Source organism: Chionomys nivalis, chromosome 2, assembly GCF_950005125.1.
Source record: "Chionomys nivalis chromosome 2, mChiNiv1.1, whole genome shotgun sequence".
NCBI classification, from domain to species: Eukaryota; Metazoa; Chordata; class Mammalia; order Rodentia; family Cricetidae; genus Chionomys; species Chionomys nivalis.
In genome coordinates this window covers 104,927,422-104,945,003 of record NC_080087.1, presented here as the reverse complement: position 1 = coordinate 104,945,003, position 17,582 = coordinate 104,927,422, and the positions used below count along the sequence as shown (strand labels likewise).

General features: G+C 49.6%; 1 protein-coding gene across 1 annotated transcript in view; it reads left to right on the top strand.

The window, feature by feature from the left end:
* The first annotated feature begins 346 nt into the window (after positions 1-346).
* Positions 347-17,582, top strand: part of Twist2 (twist family bHLH transcription factor 2) — a 50,641-nt gene continuing 33,405 nt past the window's right edge. The window contains exon 1 of the mRNA XM_057762631.1: positions 347-1,066. Coding sequence (XP_057618614.1) covers positions 549-1,031 — 483 coding nt within the window. The 5' untranslated portion in view covers positions 347-548 and the 3' untranslated portion in view covers positions 1,032-1,066. The remainder of the gene's footprint in view (positions 1,067-17,582) is intronic.

Sequence of the window (17,582 nt, the reverse complement as noted above, 5' to 3'; positions counted from 1 at the left end):
TCCTTGGTCCACGGAGCACATCTGGGCTTGGACTCGCCTCCTCCACCTCTCGTGGAGATCCTAAACCCAGGCAGGGACCAAATCTGCTCCACGAGGCTCAGACAAAGCCGGGGCCGGTTGAGTCTAGAATCAGCACCGCTGATTAGCGGCCCGCGGTTTAGGTAGCAGCGCAGACTGCACGCGCAGACCCGGCCTCCGAGATGCCGGCCATAGTCAGGGCCGAAAAAGAGGAGACAAAACTGAAAGTGCCGCCCCCCCTCCTTGGGGGGGGGGCGGCCGGCGAAGGCCCCAGAACTTGTCCTGCCCCTGGCCACCGTGGCCAATCAGCGCGCCGCCCTCGTTCCTGACAGCTATTTAGCAACCCAGCCGGGATAGAGTTTCCAAAAAAGTTAGAATAACTTCCTCTCCCGGAGACCTCGGTTTTGCACAAGCCGGCCTCGAAATTAGAGACTTTTCAGGCGACCCAGGAGCCTGTGCTCCGCGGTCGCGGGCTTGGCCAGTGGCGTGCGCTCGGCGCCCCCCAGCCCCACGCGCGCCGGGCGGGCGCCATGGAGGAGGGATCCAGCTCGCCTGTGTCCCCCGTGGACAGTCTGGGCACCAGCGAGGAAGAGCTGGAGCGGCAGCCCAAGCGCTTCGGCCGGAAGCGGCGCTACAGCAAGAAGTCAAGCGAAGATGGCAGCCCGACCCCAGGCAAACGCGGCAAGAAGGGCAGTCCGAGCGCGCAGTCCTTCGAGGAGTTGCAGAGCCAGCGCATCCTGGCCAACGTGCGCGAGCGTCAGCGCACCCAGTCGCTCAACGAGGCCTTCGCCGCGCTGCGCAAGATCATCCCCACGCTCCCCTCTGACAAGCTCAGCAAGATCCAGACGCTCAAGCTGGCCGCCAGGTACATAGACTTCCTCTACCAGGTTCTGCAGAGCGACGAGATGGACAATAAGATGACCAGCTGCAGCTACGTGGCTCACGAGCGTCTCAGCTACGCCTTCTCCGTGTGGCGCATGGAGGGAGCGTGGTCCATGTCCGCCTCCCACTAGCGCCGCGCCACCCACCTCCGGACCCGCACGCCAGGGTAGGTGCTGCGTGTGATGGGCACCCACTACGCACGAGATGGTGGGCGGGCGGGCCAGAGCATCCTTCATCGTGGAGATCCCTCAGGCCACTGCACGGGAAGGGTTGAGTTTCTCTACCCTGCAAGGATTGGCGGGAGATGGGAAAATTCCTCTGTCCCGGAGGCACGTCCGAGGCCTTTTACCAGGGGCATCAGTTCGGAACCCTCGGGCTAGCGGCTCCCAAGCAGGGTCCTAATACACTTCTTGGGCAAATGGTCACACTTCCCATTTTTGGTGGATGAGTGTCTGTGGGTGACCCTGTGGGGAGCAGCTGTCAAAACGTCTTCTTCAGGCCAGCAGAGACCGGGAGATGCTATGTCTTCTGGGTTGTGGCCCACTTGTTGCTTCGCGCGCATTCTGAGGCGCCACAGAGTCCACGAGTGGTGCAGGCAACCAGCTCTTTCTGACTGTAGTTCCGGCCCTCGCCTCGGATGCTAGAGCGTTCGAGCCCTGTTTAGACCGCCCATTAGGTACAGTGATGCTGGCCGGTGTCACCGCGGAGTTTACCTGAGAAGGCAGGGAGGTTTCTGTCCTGCGCTGGGGCTCCAGGGTCACAGCCATTAGAAGCAAATTGCTGGGCGCCAGGAGCGCAGGAGAGCCCAAGCACTCAGGCCTGGGTTTATACAACAACATGGAGTCGCAGGATGCAGGCAGGCAGGTGATTCTTATCTAGAGTTGGGTGCCTAGCCTACCAGTCTTGAACTTGGAAAGACATAGAGGGGTCTTGCCCGCGCCGCAGTAAGCAACCGCAAGGGATCCAGCGGGGTAACACGTCTGAGCATGGTGTGGCGGTGGAGGTGAAGAAGCAGTGAGCGCTAGGCCCTGCCTGAGGAGAAAGGCACTGGACACCGCCAAGCCCTGGAAGGTGTGTTTCTCTCTGGAAGAGCATTTAGGACAGAACGTCCTGCGCCAGCTGCTTAGCAGACTCTCTAGGCAGCCCCAGAGGCAATGTCTTTCAGGCAAGGCTGAGGGGCTCCCCTCTCTGGAGGCCTTGCTGCGATCTTTTGGGGGAGAGAGGTGTAAAAAATCCTTCCTTCTTAATTTCCTTTCGTTTTTTCCCCACACATCTTGTAATATTTCTTTTAAATGAAAGGCTCCACTTCACACAGAAGAAATTTAGATGAATCACGATCCGCATGGCCACCCATTGTCCTAAACATTTATTTCTATTTTTATCATTTTATAATATCTTGGAAGTTGCTGTTCTGGCTACAAAACGTTGGTCTCATACAATGGGTTTTTTTCCTTCCTTCTTTCCTTCCTTCCTTTCTTCCTTCCTTCCTTCCTTCTTTTCTTTTATCCTTTATTCTTATCACCGAAGATTGTTTTGATGAAATAACCCCCAGAATCATGACCATTTTATAGTCCTTAAGAAGCGCTTTTAACCGAGTCACTTGTGGGAATCTTCCCATGTCTGTCAAAAGCAGATGGGAATTGTCTCAGTCACGTATTTCTCTAGGAAAGCAAGTTTGGGTTGGCCAAGTACACGAAGCTATGGAGGGATAATACATTAATTCTGGTTTTTGCTGCTTAAATTATGAGCATCCATTAGTTAACTTCCACTCACGCTTCATCCTGCCGTGGTTCACAGCACGCCTGAGGAAGTAGGAGCAGATGAAATACGCCATCTTTTTTATACACACACACACCACATTTGTTTAAGGAGAATGTCAACAGTATTATTGCTAAGATAGCCCTTCGGAAAATTATTGAAAGTCAACACCGGGAAATAGATATTACCCTGATGCAAGAATTTAGTGGAGACATTGAAAATTCAGCTTAAGATAATTGCTCTCTTCAAAAGCTTTGACCTAATCACACACTGCAATCAAATATGTTTTAAAACCCAAAATGCAGTATCTGTAATAAACAAATGAAAAATGTTAAGAGCTTATTTGGACAAAAAGGCATTAAACTATCAGATAACACATTGAGCTGGAAAGCAAAATACAGGCATGTTTACTTTTCTATAATCGAAGACAACGACTAGTCAGGTAAGTTAGTGTCTGAATTCACAGAGGGCTCCTTCTAAATTTGATAGACTGATGCTGGAACTGCCTTCGCTGGACCTGGCTTTGTCTAATTTATTACAATTTATTACCGTTGTTAAGGAATACCTTTGTGTTCTTGCTGTTGATCCATTCCTCTTAAGGAGCATGAATACAATTGTAATTACTTTAGTCTCCTGGAAATGTTGCTAATTGCAATTAGTTATTTCTTTGTAACATTTCCAAGAAACATTCATTGTCTGCCTGGGGGCAGAGTGTCCCTAGATATTTCGGTAAAGTGTATATACTTTTAATGTTTATTGTGACATATTTCCGTTAACAACACAAAGCCTAAATTGTCCTTGACCATGGAGAGAAACATGGCCCAGTCCATGAAGCCCAGCTTATACTAAAGTTTATTCTGTCTTTCCTTGGCTGGGTGTTCAAAATAGGTGCCAGCAGTCTTTCCAGTCGGAGGGACTCGACTAACTGAAAGAAGTCTCCGAAGAGGCCCCAGAGTGTTTGTGAGATGCTGTAGACCCCTGAGCAGGGTCACTGTCACCTGGCCTGGGACAGGGAAACACAGCCATTTCTCGTCCATAATTTATTCTACGGTCTTCATCATGATTGTCTCCTATTCTGCCAACTCTGTATGGGTTTTCATCTTCAACCACTGCACTTTCTTCCTTCTTTCCTTTCTTCCTTATTTTCTTTTCTTCCCGAGCAAGTTTTGCTCCTATGGACAACACGTGTGTCCCCCAACACCTTTCAACCCATGTCAGCTTCTCCCGAGCTCTGGAGGCTTGCTTCGTGGAAATGTTTGCTGCATCCAGATAACTAGTCAGTCTCCAAAGAAAACTCTTCCTGGAGAGGAGCGGAAATGCAGAATTGCTGCGGGGCTTTTGTTTGTGGAGTAGACCAGACCAAACAGCTGAGTTACCTGAAATGCCAGTGAGGCTGTCTTAAGGAATTCCCTACAGTGAGAGCTGCTGGGGGGAGCTGAAGTTCTTAAAGAGCAACAGCATTTCCCTGCCTCCCATCTGGATGGCGTGAGGACTGGAAGAGTGATGTTCTGAGGTCCTTTGAAAATGTTGTCCTTTAGGGCGGTTGTCTGAAAATGCCTCCCTTTCAAACAGGTTGTAAGCCTGGAAGCATTGCGTCTTTCCCGAGTAGAAGAGGCACAGATGCGGGGCTAATTTTGCCTGGCAAAGACATCATGAGGTCCACTCTTTGTGTGCAGGGCACTATAACTCATAGCTGGAGTTTATATCTAGACTTTAAAAAAACTGATATTTTAATAAGCCAAGTATAAGGCTGCGCTCTGTGGCAGGTTTTCGGCTTAGTATCAGCATCCATCTAGTCTCCCTGGTGTCTTTAAGAGCCCAGTGAGTGGGGCAGGAGTGCCGGAGTGTGTTTGTTTTTTTTCTTGGGGAAGTAGAAGCGTGCTCCAGAAAGCAGAGTGAACACAAAGCTCTCCCCCAGCCGTGAGTTCATTAAGTAGGCTATAAAATTCAAAGAGATGGATAAATTATTGTAGCCAAGAAACGGAGAGGTGACTACAGAAGGAACAAGATGGAAGGGACACACGCATGGCTGTTTTCAAAAGTCAAGATGAGGCTCAGAAGTCAGACACTGCTTCAGAAGATATTGGGCATGGTCACCTGAGTCTACACATGTCATAAAACTGCAGGGCACTGAACACCACACACACACACACACACACACACCATGCACACACAGGAATAAAATAATAACACCTGAAGGTCGAGGGGCTACGAAGTTTAGACTTTGAGAAGACGCCATCCTCAGGAGAAATGAGTAAAAGCACAGAACCTCCTGAAAAATTAAAGTCATCGCAAAGTTAAAACATTTTAAAGTATTTATTGGCATATAATCATTTTCCATGCAATGAGTTTCATGAAGACACTTTCTTTCAAGTGTATCACATCTTTGGTTATATTCATCCCCTGTACCCTCCCACTTCTCCCAATTCCCCTTCCCAGTAAAAAAAAAAATTAGACATATTCTATAAAAATTAATCTCTGGGCCGGGCAGTAGTGGCTCATGCCTTTTATCCCAGCATGTGGGAGGCAGAGGCAGGCTGATCTTTATGAGTTCGAGGCCAACCTGGTCTACAAGAGCTAGTTCCAGGAGAGGCTCCAAAGCTACAGAGAAACCCTGCCTCGAAAAACAAAACAAAACAACAAAAAAAAACTAATCTCTGAATTTAAATGGTCCAGTTTCATAAGGAATCATTACTATGTTTTATCTCTGAGTAATAAACTAAAAATTTATACAAACATACATTTTCCTTATTTGTGTTATTGTACTTCTGTATAGAACTTGAGGTCTTGATATAGTTTCAGTATATAATTAATTCGAAGTTTCCAAACAAAGAGTGGCATCTCAGAAATGTGAAAGTGAACATCAATTCCAGCAGGAGCTGACTTCCAGACGAGTAGAGAAAGCACTTTACAAATAGATTTGTGGACAATTTTGTCTGAAAGGGAAATGTGTCTACTTTTGAAGATGCTAAGATCATATTGGCTCAACATTATATTCATCAAAGTCACGTAAAATTCTTAAGGCTATCAGCTGGGCAGTGGTGGTGTGCCCAGCATATGGGCAGCATATGGGAGGCAGAGGCAGGCAGATGGATCTCTGTGAGTTCAAGATCAGCCTAGTCTACAGAGCAAGTTCCAGGACAGGTTCCAAAGCTACAGAGAAACCCTGTCTCGAAAGACAACAAACAAACAAACAAACAAACAAAATGTTTAGGGATAATTTAGAGCGATTCATCAAGATTGAAGTTGCAGAGTTTGTGTGTGAGAGAGAGAGAGAAAGAGAGAGAGGGAGAGGAAGAGGGAGAGGGAGACAGAAAGAAACAGAGACGTGGGATGAGATTTCAAACCATGAACTTTGTCTTGAGAACACATTCATGTTTCCATTCTGCAGCAAGCCTTCCGATGTGGTTTAGCTATGTTTAACTTGCCTTAATTTAGTGTTTATTTGGATGAGAATGTGATGCTAGGGCTGTACTTTTCATGCTGGTGTAAACTGAGGCACAGTTGAACCCCTCCTTCCCAGCCCCCCTGCCCCCCCCCCGCCCCATCTTGGTGATTACCAATGGTTGTAACATCAAAGGGAACCTTGGGTCAGAAGCTGAAGAGGTTAGCATGTGACTTTCCTCCAACACGCAGGAAAGCTTTGGTGCTCCTGGGAAGCTGTCGTGTGAACAGCGTTGGAGCAGTGGTGGAAGGTTTTGTTATTGTTCCCTAACTCTTGTTCTGAATCTTGCCAAGTCCTGTGATTATGAGTGAGACAGAGCAGGGCTGAGAACCCCAGGTTCTGGGTCTATGGAGCCGCTCAGGGCTCAGCCCCTTCCCTGATGCTTGCCTTCATCATGTGACCAAGGGAAGATGGGACAACCCAGTCTCTGCCTCTTTAGAACTGTGACTTCATTTCTGGGATCTCAGGAGAAGCATCTTTGACCTAGTTGAGCCTTTGAATTCTGTGGTTCAGTTTTCTGCCGCTTTCGTAAAGTACGGGGTGGAACTCCGAGCTCGATATCAAACCACAGGTTCTAAACCTGCCTGTCTAGCTCACATCCCACCTAAAGAGCATGTCTATCAAAGGTACATTTCGGGGAAAGATCTTCTGGAGTTCAAGTGTTTCCAGCTTATCTGGGGTGTGACTGGGAGGGGCTGGACTTGAAGGAAACCTCGACTCTCAGTAACCATCTTCCCGGCTCAGAAAGAAGGCAGGCCCACACGCTCGCTGTGTGCCATTTCCCGCTGTCCCACAGGCAAGGGCCACCCTCTTTTCTTTTATGTCTCCTTTTGTATAATTTTATTTTTACTTTACGCATGTGGGTTATTTGCTTACATGTATGTCTGTGTACCACGTGTGTGCCTGCTGCCTTTGGAGGCCAAAAGAGGGCATCGGATCCCCTGGGACTGGAGTTACATATGGTTATGAGCCACCATGTAGGTGCTGAGACTCAAACCCGGATCCTCTGGAAGAGTAGTCAGCACTCTTGACTCCTGAACCTTCAGTCTAGCACCCGTGTACCCAGCCTTGCTGTGAGCCCTATTCAGAAGGTCCCAGAAAGTCTTGCTTGCTTGAACAGCAAGAAGGGGCTGCCTTGTAAAATAAACAGACTCCAGAAAAGAAGCATAACCCGCATCTGATAAGCTGGTGCTTTGCTGTCCCGTGGGCGCCTTTGTGTGCTCCAATCAGAGCTAGCACTCCCTGAGCGGAAATGCTGGCAGCCAGCGTTTTCTTTCCACCCCAACTAGAGACGAAGAGTCCGGTCATCCCTTTGAGGTCTGTAAGCGGACTGATTTAGTTGGGTGTGCCGAGAGATCAGTAGTCAACAGCCAGTTGCCCACCCTAGAAGATAAGAGTGTCAATGGTCTTTCTCAGACTCACACCCCAGGGGTTAAGAGGGGTGACCCCAGTGAATCAGACCAGGTCACTGGCAGGCCTGGCAAACTCGACACTGACTGGGGCGCTTTCCGGAAACTTGTGCAAACTTTTAATCTTATTCTTAAAAAACTTGCTTCTCTTGATAAGTAAAAGTGCTGTTACTATTTCTGTGAAAAAAAATGCCTAAATGTCTGCAATGTGGGAGAGAAAGGAGGAGGGGGAAACATTTTTATTTTAATTGAGCATCAGCTTGACTCTGTTGATATGCTTGGAGTTGATATGTGATCTGCATCTTCACTGGGGATTGCTTTTCCTGAAATCAATTGGTTTTGAATCACAGACTGTGTGTACACTGGCTTCTAACTATGACAATCCATTAGTGCAGGCCCGGCCACCAGGGTTCTCCTCTTCAAGTGCATCTGCTTCTGCTGCTACCTGTAGGTGGGGGCCTTCTAGTGAAGGATCTGGCTACTGAGTCTTTCTGCCTGGCGAGCAGTCCTTCTGGAAATTCTGTCCTTCCTCCTCTGACTCAGGGCTCTGGTTCACACTTTAGTTAAGATGTCGACTTCATAAAAACGATTTACTGAGGTCCAAGTGAGGGTCCCCATCTGAAGGCACTAGAGGAATGCGCAAAGCCTGATCTTAGGTCCCACAGAGTGACAAGGCCACACTGGAGTGGCAAACATGCCTTCTGTAAGGGTCCCGTCATTCCAGAGTCCTGGGAGTTCATGCAGTGTGGACTGCTCTCCTAGACCCCAAGACCCACATGCGTGCTTGGAGGCCCCTCTCTTTAACCAGCGGCTGCTCTTGCTTTCTAGAATGTTTTTTCTAACTAGAACAAAATACCCCCAATCAGATATCTATACCCATATCCAAGAGACTTTTCTCTTCCAAAACGACTTGCTTCACCTAACCCCAAACTGCACAGGGGACCAGAATGTCCCTACCGGGGCGTGTGGCAGAACAGGTAACCCCCTCAAGTGGAGCTGAGTTATGGAGTTGATCTTTCCTGTGCCTCCAAGGGCACGGCCGTGTCACGTACGCAAGCTAGAGGTAGCGTGGACTTTGAGGGGGTGTTTCTCCAGTCGCCAAATCGCTGGTGATTTCAGAACTCCCCTCTGAGCCATCTCCTTAGTACCCTCTAAAGAGCCAGGGGCATCAGAGTCCTCCTGCTCACCCCTCTGCGTGTCTCCGATACTGGTCTTAAGTCGCAGCCTCTCTTTGTGTATTACACTCCAAAGGTGGGCAGTGCTGTGTGATTTCAGTACAGGACAACTTCCTTCAGCACGGGCCCCAGGGAACTTTGTACACATTCATGGACCGTTTATGATTCGTAATAGAAAGAAGCCCCCTTTCCCAAGAAGAACAAAGTTGTGAAGGAAACTGGAATATAAGCGGGGGCGGAGGGGGGAGAATACGCACAGAGTTCAGTGAGATGGGTTCAATAGGGAATCGGAGGTTCTAGGAAGAAAGCGGAAGACTTTAGGGTGTGCAGGCTCCCCTGCACACGGTGTCCCATCCTCTCAGCCCAGAACTCCTCAGAGCAGCCGCTCTCAATCTGTGGATCATGACCCCCTGGTGGGGGGACGCACGACCCTTTTATGGGTGTCCCATATCAGGTATCCTGCATATGAGATATTTACATTATGATTCATGATGGTAGCGAAATTACTTTGAGTGAGGTTGTGAAGTAGCAACGAAAATCATTTTATGGTCCGGGGTCACCACAGCGTGAGGAACTGTGTTAAAGGTTGAGAACCACTAAGATTGAGGAGACAGAAGTCTATCAGAACAAGCCTCCCCCGCCTTTCCAGAACAAGAGCAGTACAACGCCTCAGCAGTCCTGTGGGTCCAGGCTGGTCCAGGATAGACCACTTTACAGGGCCCAGAGCCTTGGCCTACTGTTGGCTCCCGAAGGGAAAACTACAGCAGTCGTCCTGTTTCTGAGACCCTACCAGAACCAAAGGCCTCGAGATGCCAGAGAAGGCTGAGGTTCTCAGAACAGGAGATGGGATCCTGGGAAGAAGGCTTGAGTGACTAGGGGCCCGAAAAGACGCTTTGTAGACAATGGAGGCAGTGAGAGTAAGATCCCGAGGGCTGTGTACAAAGAGCTGTCCCGCTACCCTGGCGTCATCTCTAGGGCCTCGAAGCCATGTGAGACAGCGGTCCCTCTCTGAGTGTGAACCCAGAGCTGTCAGCCTCCACAGAGCTAAAGAGAGGAAGCGGGAAGTAGTTATTCAGTTTACTGTTCTCTCCCGGATTTAATAACCGTAGGTACAGTTCCACGGTCGCCGATGCTTCAAAAGCCACTGTGCATTTGAGGGCAGATTGTAGAGGAGACCCTGCCAGGTGCCGCCGAGACTCAGAGAAAGCGGACCCAGACCACCCGGTAGAGCAACCTTCCTCCTGTGCTGCAGGACTTGGGGTATGGCAGAAGGTGCCACGTGGAGGCTTTCCTAAAGTCTGGCCACTTTCCTGGTCGAGTGGCCCATGTTGCGCAGCTCTCAGTATTTACAGCGCTCATTGTTCAATGCCAATTATGTAGTTTCACTTTTTCTGCCCAGAAAGAGGGAAAGGGCGAGCAAAGACAAAGCAGATCTTCCCGAGTGTCTGTCCCTGGGTACCGCCTGGGCCCCTCCTGCGTGGTGCCTGCCCAGTGTGGCCTCCGGGAATGAATGCTGCGGCTGTGTGTGAGCGTCGTGACTCCATACAATGGATTTTGCAATTAATTTAGGTCACTGTTTCCAGAATAAATCACATGTGATTCTTTCCCTTCAGAAACTTCTGACGTGGTATTTTTCTAATTTGGGAGCTTTTAATTAGACAGAAACCAAAGTCTGTTGCCTTTGTGGGAAGCAGGCTGATTCCCCGGGGGCCTTCTCAGGCAAAACCGTCTGCCTTATATCTATCTGATGGATCGAGAATGAGACAACCAAAGTCAGGCATGGAGTAAGGGATCCTTTTCCGCTCCCAGGTGTGCAGTTTTCTGAGGTGTCTCTGTGTATGTACGAGGGCTTTCTGGGTCTCAGTTTCCCCATTTGTAAAATGGTGGGAGTTTTTGATAGCCCTCCAACTACCAAAAACTCTTAAGTGCCGGACTCGTTCAGCAGCTCCATCATGGATACATGACGCGGAGCCTTGAAAACAGGTGTGCCCACGGAAGCCTGTGCGTGTGTAGAGATGTTCACCACAGCTGGAAGGCAGAAACAGCACCCGTGTCTATCAGCTCCGAGGGGATGGATACTAGGACTTCCACCTAGACACAGGAAGAAGGCCAGACTGCGAGGGTTCACCTTGAAAAAATGTGAAGCTCAAGAGATGAACTGAAAAGGCCACATCTTGTACAATTCTGTTTATACGAAGTGTGTATAAAGGCGGAAAACTGATTGGAGGCGGCCAGAAGCTGGTGGCAGGGAAGTGAGGTGACAGCTCACAGGTGTGAGATTTCTGCACGAAGCGAGGAAAACGTTCTGGAGTGTTCTAGTGATAGTGTTTCCACAACAGGGATGCATTCGACCCTATAGTTATGGAATATTTAAAAGTGTTTCAAATCACAGATTTTATATTCTGTGTATTTCTCTCTGCCACCCCCACCGACTCCTATATCAGAAATGCTGGTAGCATACTCTCCTTTGTCTCTGACTAAAGAAAGATGTCTGCTCACAGCTCTCACGGCCTGACTGACTTCCTGAACTCTGAGGGCTGGGATAGAGTAAAGCAAGTGTGTAGGTAACTGCTGACAAGAGTAGGGAACTTTTTGTGTGTTGGTGGCTGAAGGTGGCCTCACCCACCTTAGTGACAGGACAGACCCACGTGGACTAGGCTGTCCACCTAAAACCAAGACCACTTCAGACTGGTGTATATATAGATGGAGACCCTCCAAGCCTCGGTGCCAACAGCAAGGACGTAAGATCCCTACCCATCCTCTGTATAGATGCTGTCCCCAGAAGGGAGGGACACCAGGAAGGCGGCATCATGTCACTCAAGGCAATTAGATTTTCTTTCCTTTGCACCTTTCTTTCTTTTTTCTTTCCTTCAAGACTGGTTAATTCTGCTGTGTTCCAAGTGTGTCTTTGAGACATTGTTACAGCCATCCAGCTGGTCAAGAGGAACTCTGCATTTTGGTAGACAGGGTTCAATTCTTTAAAAAATTATTGTATTTACTATTTATTTATCTACTTCTAATCTATCCATCCATCCATCCATCCATCCATCCATCCATCCATTCTTCCATCCATCCATCCATCCATCCATCCATCCATCCATCAATCTATCCATCCACCCACCCAACCATCCTTCCACCCATCTGTCTGTCCATCCATCCATCCATCCATCCATCCATCCATCCATCAATCAATCTATCCATCTACCCACCCATCCATCCGTCCACCCATCCGTCTGTCTGTCCATCCATCCATCCATCCATCCAGCCAGCCAGCCATCATCATCTATGTACTGTGAGAGTGTGCCACAGCCCATGTGTGGAGGTCAGAGGACAACATGCGGATGTTGATTCTCTTACTCATCATGTGTGTTCTGGGAACTGAACTTAGGTTCTCAGTCTTGATGGACAGTGCATTTACCTGCTGGGTCATCTCACAGGTCCGCAGTCTTGATTCTCTACAAAAGCCATCACTTTGGTAGTACCACTTGGTGGTACCATGCTCTATAGTGCAGAGATGTTTTTTGAGAATCTGGGTAGGAAGGACTTTCCTGCACATCCCCAGGAGACTGCCAGCAGACAAACTCACCTCGTGTGACACTGCTCCCCCCACCTCCATGATCCCCCCACCCCAAGGGAAGGAGAGATCTGAAAGTACAGGTGGAACAGGAGGAGTGGCCTGAGACCCTGGTTAAGTTATGACGTTGGCTTGATGAAAGAACTGGGTTGTTCTACACTATAGACACCGTATGGTCTTGCACCCCCTCTGCTCCTGCCTAGAATCAGCTCCCGTGCATCTGTGGGACTCTGAACTACAGATGGATGCATTTGGTTTGCTGCACACTGCTTACCTGCACGGCCAGGGCACACACTTGTTTTCTTAGGGACGCTGCCCGTTTCTCCATCCACTTTAGCTTTTCAGTCACTCAGCAGAGACTCTGTCACACCTGTCCCTGCTCACATGCATCTATGTACCATCACCCTCCTCCTGTGACTTCCAGAGATGCCCTACAGGTCAGCACGCTTGGGCTGACAATTCCCCCTCCTTCTTTGCCCCAGTTCATCACTCTCCCCAAGCGGAGGACTGGTGGGAAAACAGCCACTCAGTCAGCTTTCCCCTAGCATAGCTGTTCCCAGAGAACTGAAAGCAAAGTCAGACTTGCTGGGTGGTCCCCAGGGGGCACATGGATTTTGTCCTGTGGCTGCACTTGGTGGGGATAATCACCTGCCGCACCATAGACACATACAGTTGGGACATTGAAGCTACTGTCCTCCAGGTCCCCACGGTGTCTGTGCAGGGTGGAACTCTCTGGCTCCTAGTTTCTCTAGCTGCCCATCCTAAGTGTAGCAGGTCAGGTACCAAAGAGTGACTTCCACCCCATCAAATCTTAGCCTTCTATAGGCCAGAAACTGTGTCAATCACGTCTAAAACACACCTAAGGTCTTCAGACAGCTGTGGGGAAAAGCTGCCGGAAAGACAGAAGGTGTTTTCTCAGCATTTCTGTCCAGGAACATCCCCTGTGGTTTACTTCACAATTGGTCCATTTTCCCAGTAGACATTGGACCAGCAATGGTGACTCAGAAAAGATTAGCAAAAGTAGGCATTCACAATAATTAAAAAAAAAAAAACTAATAAAAGTGCAAAAATTTCAATGATAATACAGGAAAATGTAAATAAAATAGGCAGATGTTACGGTTCATTTAGATGAAAACATATGGTCATTCTCAGAAATGGTAAAGGCGGGGAGCGGCCCTTGTTTCCCATCCATCACTGCCCTGGAAGATAATCATGCAATTTGCCTTAGAAGAGTTTGGTGTTTTTAGGTTGGGAATATCTGTTTTCAAAGCCCTTTCTGAATTATCCACACTACCGCTTTTGCACACCGCTTTGCAGCACTGGTGGTGGGAGTCAGGACCTTGGAGCGTGAGGCAGGTGTTCTGCCCTTGAGCCGCACCCCAGCTGGAGAACCCTATGAACCAGCAATACTGTTTCTAGGAGTCCTGCTAAGTCTGTGGTTCTCAGCCTGTGGCTCTGGACCCCTTTCAGAAGTCACATGCTTACATTTGGGAGTAATGTTTACATTACAATTTATAATGGTAGCAAAATGGCAGTTCCGAAGTAGGAAGGAAATAATTTTATGGTGGGGGTCGTTACAATATGAGGAACTGTCTTAAAGGGTCACAGCGTTAGGAAGGCTCTAACCCCTGCTCTAAGTGAATAACGGCAGGTTTGCCCAACAACAAAGAAATCCACACAGTGTTGTTCCCACTGGCGAGTTCTGAGATGCCCTGGATCACGGTCTAGCCGCACATCAAGACTCTCCACATCCACTCAAGAGACTTATGTTTTGAACGGAAGCCAGTTAGTATGAAGGGACTGTTTACAGGGTGGTGATCGTGTAGTCTCAGACTGGAAATTCTAAGCATGCTCCAGAGAGAGCTGCCAGATGGTGGGGGATGGGGGTAGGGGGGGTCACTGGACAGATACCGGAGGAGATATCTCCCTTTCCTTCTGTTTTTCCTCACAGCTGATTTCCCTGTCTGCGGGGACACAGCTGAAGTCCCTGGTGCCTACAGATAGTACGAGATTCCATGCACACCGCTTCCTCCTACCCAAGGCACCCTAGGGCTTCATTCATAAATTTGACACAGCGGGGGAAGTAATAATAATCAATAACAAACACAGAACAGTCATGTGAACCCCCTCCTCCATCTTCATTTCTACTATACAAAGTAGCAAACCCCTCCGGCTGCCATACACTGAAGTAGCCTGAAACCATGAGCAGTGAGCCTGGGATGCAGACCACCATGCTTTATAATGGCTGGCAGATACCTTGTATCACTTTCCCTATCTGGGAGCACAGACCTAGAGTTGGTCAGTGGTTCTTACAGACGGAGGATGCCCACTAGCACCTCTTCCTACAGAAGAGGCTGGCCACCCTCTTTTCCCACCTCCACAAAGCAGTTGTGCTCAGCACACCATCTCAGGGGATGGGTTCTCACTAGAACTTGCTCTCAGCATCCTCTCTGTATCTACTGAAGTGGTCCAGGAAGGTGGCTCAGTGATGGAGCGTGGGCGAGCATGCTGCAGGCCTTGGATGTATTCCCAAGCTGTACGACAAAAATTAGAAAGTGGCCTTTTGAGAAACATTGTCACGTTTTCCTCAATCCACGGGCGACCCTGTACAAGCCCTCGCACAATGACTGTGGGGTTAATCTGGGGGCATTCCCCTGCCTTAGGTCACCAACATAGCTCACAATGTCCCCTTAACCACAGGGGCTGCAGTTTTGACTACGAGGTTGCACCTTGAGCTCCACCTGCCAGGGCCATCTGCTCCTAAGTCTTTGACTGGTGTTCAGCTGTAGGACAGAGATGCCATGACCCCACGTGCTCATCTTCTCACTGGCAGACTGACCTCAGAACTCTGGTTTCTCTCTGCAGTCTCTACTCTTCTGTGTGCGTTAATCACTGCAGATTGTGGAAAGCAGGCCAGAAACAGGAAACAAGCACACCTAAATGAACTCACTGACCACTCCCCTGAGCCATGCTGGGAAGAATGCTCTAAAGCCACCTCAGTTAGGAGCAGGAAGGAAGTCACTCACCGGTGGGTGTTTGTATTGCCATTCCATAGGGTAACAAGTTAGCCATCCAGCACCCAGGACCCAGCCTGGTATTCTATGTGGCAGGTGCTTAGGACCTGGGAAGGCTGGACACCATGTGCACTTAGCTTCTGACTGGGGACTGGGCCCCCCCGTATATGTCCATTTTCTTGGGGCCTGTTCTCTGCAGCCCCTGCATAGAATGAACCACCAGCTCAGCCCTCCCCCCGGGGGGGGGGGAGCTGAATCGTCTCCTTTTGGAGTCTTAGTTGTATTCTAATTTTTGTTATTCCTATTTTCTTTCATACATTTGACGCATACTCCTGGCAAATTCTAGGGTCAAACTTGCCAGATGACCAAATCTTTTTCAGAGTAATGACTGACATTTTTGTGAGTTTCCATCAGCAAGACGGGAAGTGGCCAGAGGTGAGGGACAAGCTCTCCCACGCTCAGATCCCCCTCTGCCATGTTCGCCACCATAAATATGCCAAGGCTCCCAGGCCTGTACCTTGGTCCTTGATCTAAAACCACGGGTTACTTTTGTAGAGACTTCAAGGAAGCAAGAAGTTAACGGCTGGGGTCAGTCCCCTGCAGGGGCCTCGTCCATGAATCAGAGCCCTGGGAGCAGGGTGACTCAGAGCAGGAAAGTCTGACTGATCCCGGGGGTGCAGGGTGGGAGGTGGCTCCCAGCTCTAAGGACGCCCCACCCAGCCCAAGAGCCAGGTCAGCCTGAGGAAGGGATATCAGGGTGGAAGGCTGGACCTCACTGGAACAGAAGCTGAACATGGCAGAAACAGCAGTGGGTACTCGGAAGCCTGCTATCTGAGTGAGCAGAGGTCTTATGTGAGGCACCTTGAGGTGCTCTGATAACAGACTACTATAGACATCTGCTCTGGGGTTGTAGATGCCTGGGCTACACAGACACATAAGCCACCCCTCCTGCATGTGCCTCCCCAGTCCTTCTACCTCGACCGTGGGAAACACTGGCTGCCCGACCCCTTTCCTGAGCACCGAATACCAGAGTACCATGGTGGTGAAATCTCCTCCTGTCTTCTCCCCCCTCCCTCCCGACAGCATCCAAAGCATGGGATTGGGATGAGTTTGGGCCTTTTCCCAAGCAAGATAAAGGCTTCTGGAGTCTCCTAGCATGCAGGGTCAGAGGTCCTGCCTGCGAGGTGGCCGTGAGTCCCTTCTCTTGGATGGCTCCCGGGGACACAGCAATCTTGCTCTGCAGAGTCCGAGGGCCAGAGTGGGCGCAGTAGCATAGATGGCCAGCACTGTTATAGCGCGTTTCAGTTCAAACAGGCCCAGGGATGCTGGGGCTTCCTCATTCCACAGATAGGGAAACTGAGGTAGACTGTACTTTAAGCAGATTGCCTAAAAATTCCACTTTTCCTCATGAAATATGTCCCAGGTTCTGGTGAGATACGTTTTACAAATGTGAGACAACTCCCCCTCCCAGCTGTCATGTGTAGTCCTTAAGGGTGAGAACCTGCCTGCGTCACAGCTGGGACCTCGCTGGCGTTTCCTATCATCTTCTCAACTGCTTCCAGCTGACCCAAAGTGTTCACTGCCAGGAGGAGATAGAATGTGTGGCCCAGCACTGGTGTCACCCCCTGTGTCCATGGCCCCGGAGATGTACCCCCCAAGTCTGCAGATTGGGCCTTTATACTCACAGGGGTCAGGGGAGAGCAGAGCACAGGGTAGCTGGTGTGTGCTGTCCGGGGGCTTGTCTTCATGCTGTGACGTGAGAAATCAGCTCCTTTCCCCGCCAGAAGCCCTTGAAAGCCTCGGCAGCAAATCTCCTTTCCACGTGTAGGGTAAATACCAATTCGCATGTCTCCTTGACAGGAGCCACGTCCCGCTGTTGTGCCACGTTGTGCCACATTGCGTTTGTTTCTCGTGGCTGTGACAAATGCCTGGCAAGGCAGCTTCAGGAAGGAAGGGCTCGTTTTGTTCACTGAGGGAGGCTGCACTCCATCATGGTAGGGAAGGCATGGCGGCTGGAGCAGGAGGTAGCTGGCCTCATCGTATCCATAGTCAGGAAGCAGAGAGATGAATGCAGGTGCACTGTCCCCATTCTCCTTCTTATTTAGCACCCCCTGACCCTCATCCGAAGAATACTGCCACTACACTTAGGAGTTGTCTTCAACGCTCAGTTAGAACTGTCTGGTAAAGCCCTCACAAACATGGAGGTGTATCTCCTAGGTGACTCCAAGCACAGTCAAACTGACAAGGAAGATGTCAAGTGTAATCATCATGCCCCTCCCAGTTATGAAGTGTTTCCAGTTGCCCTGC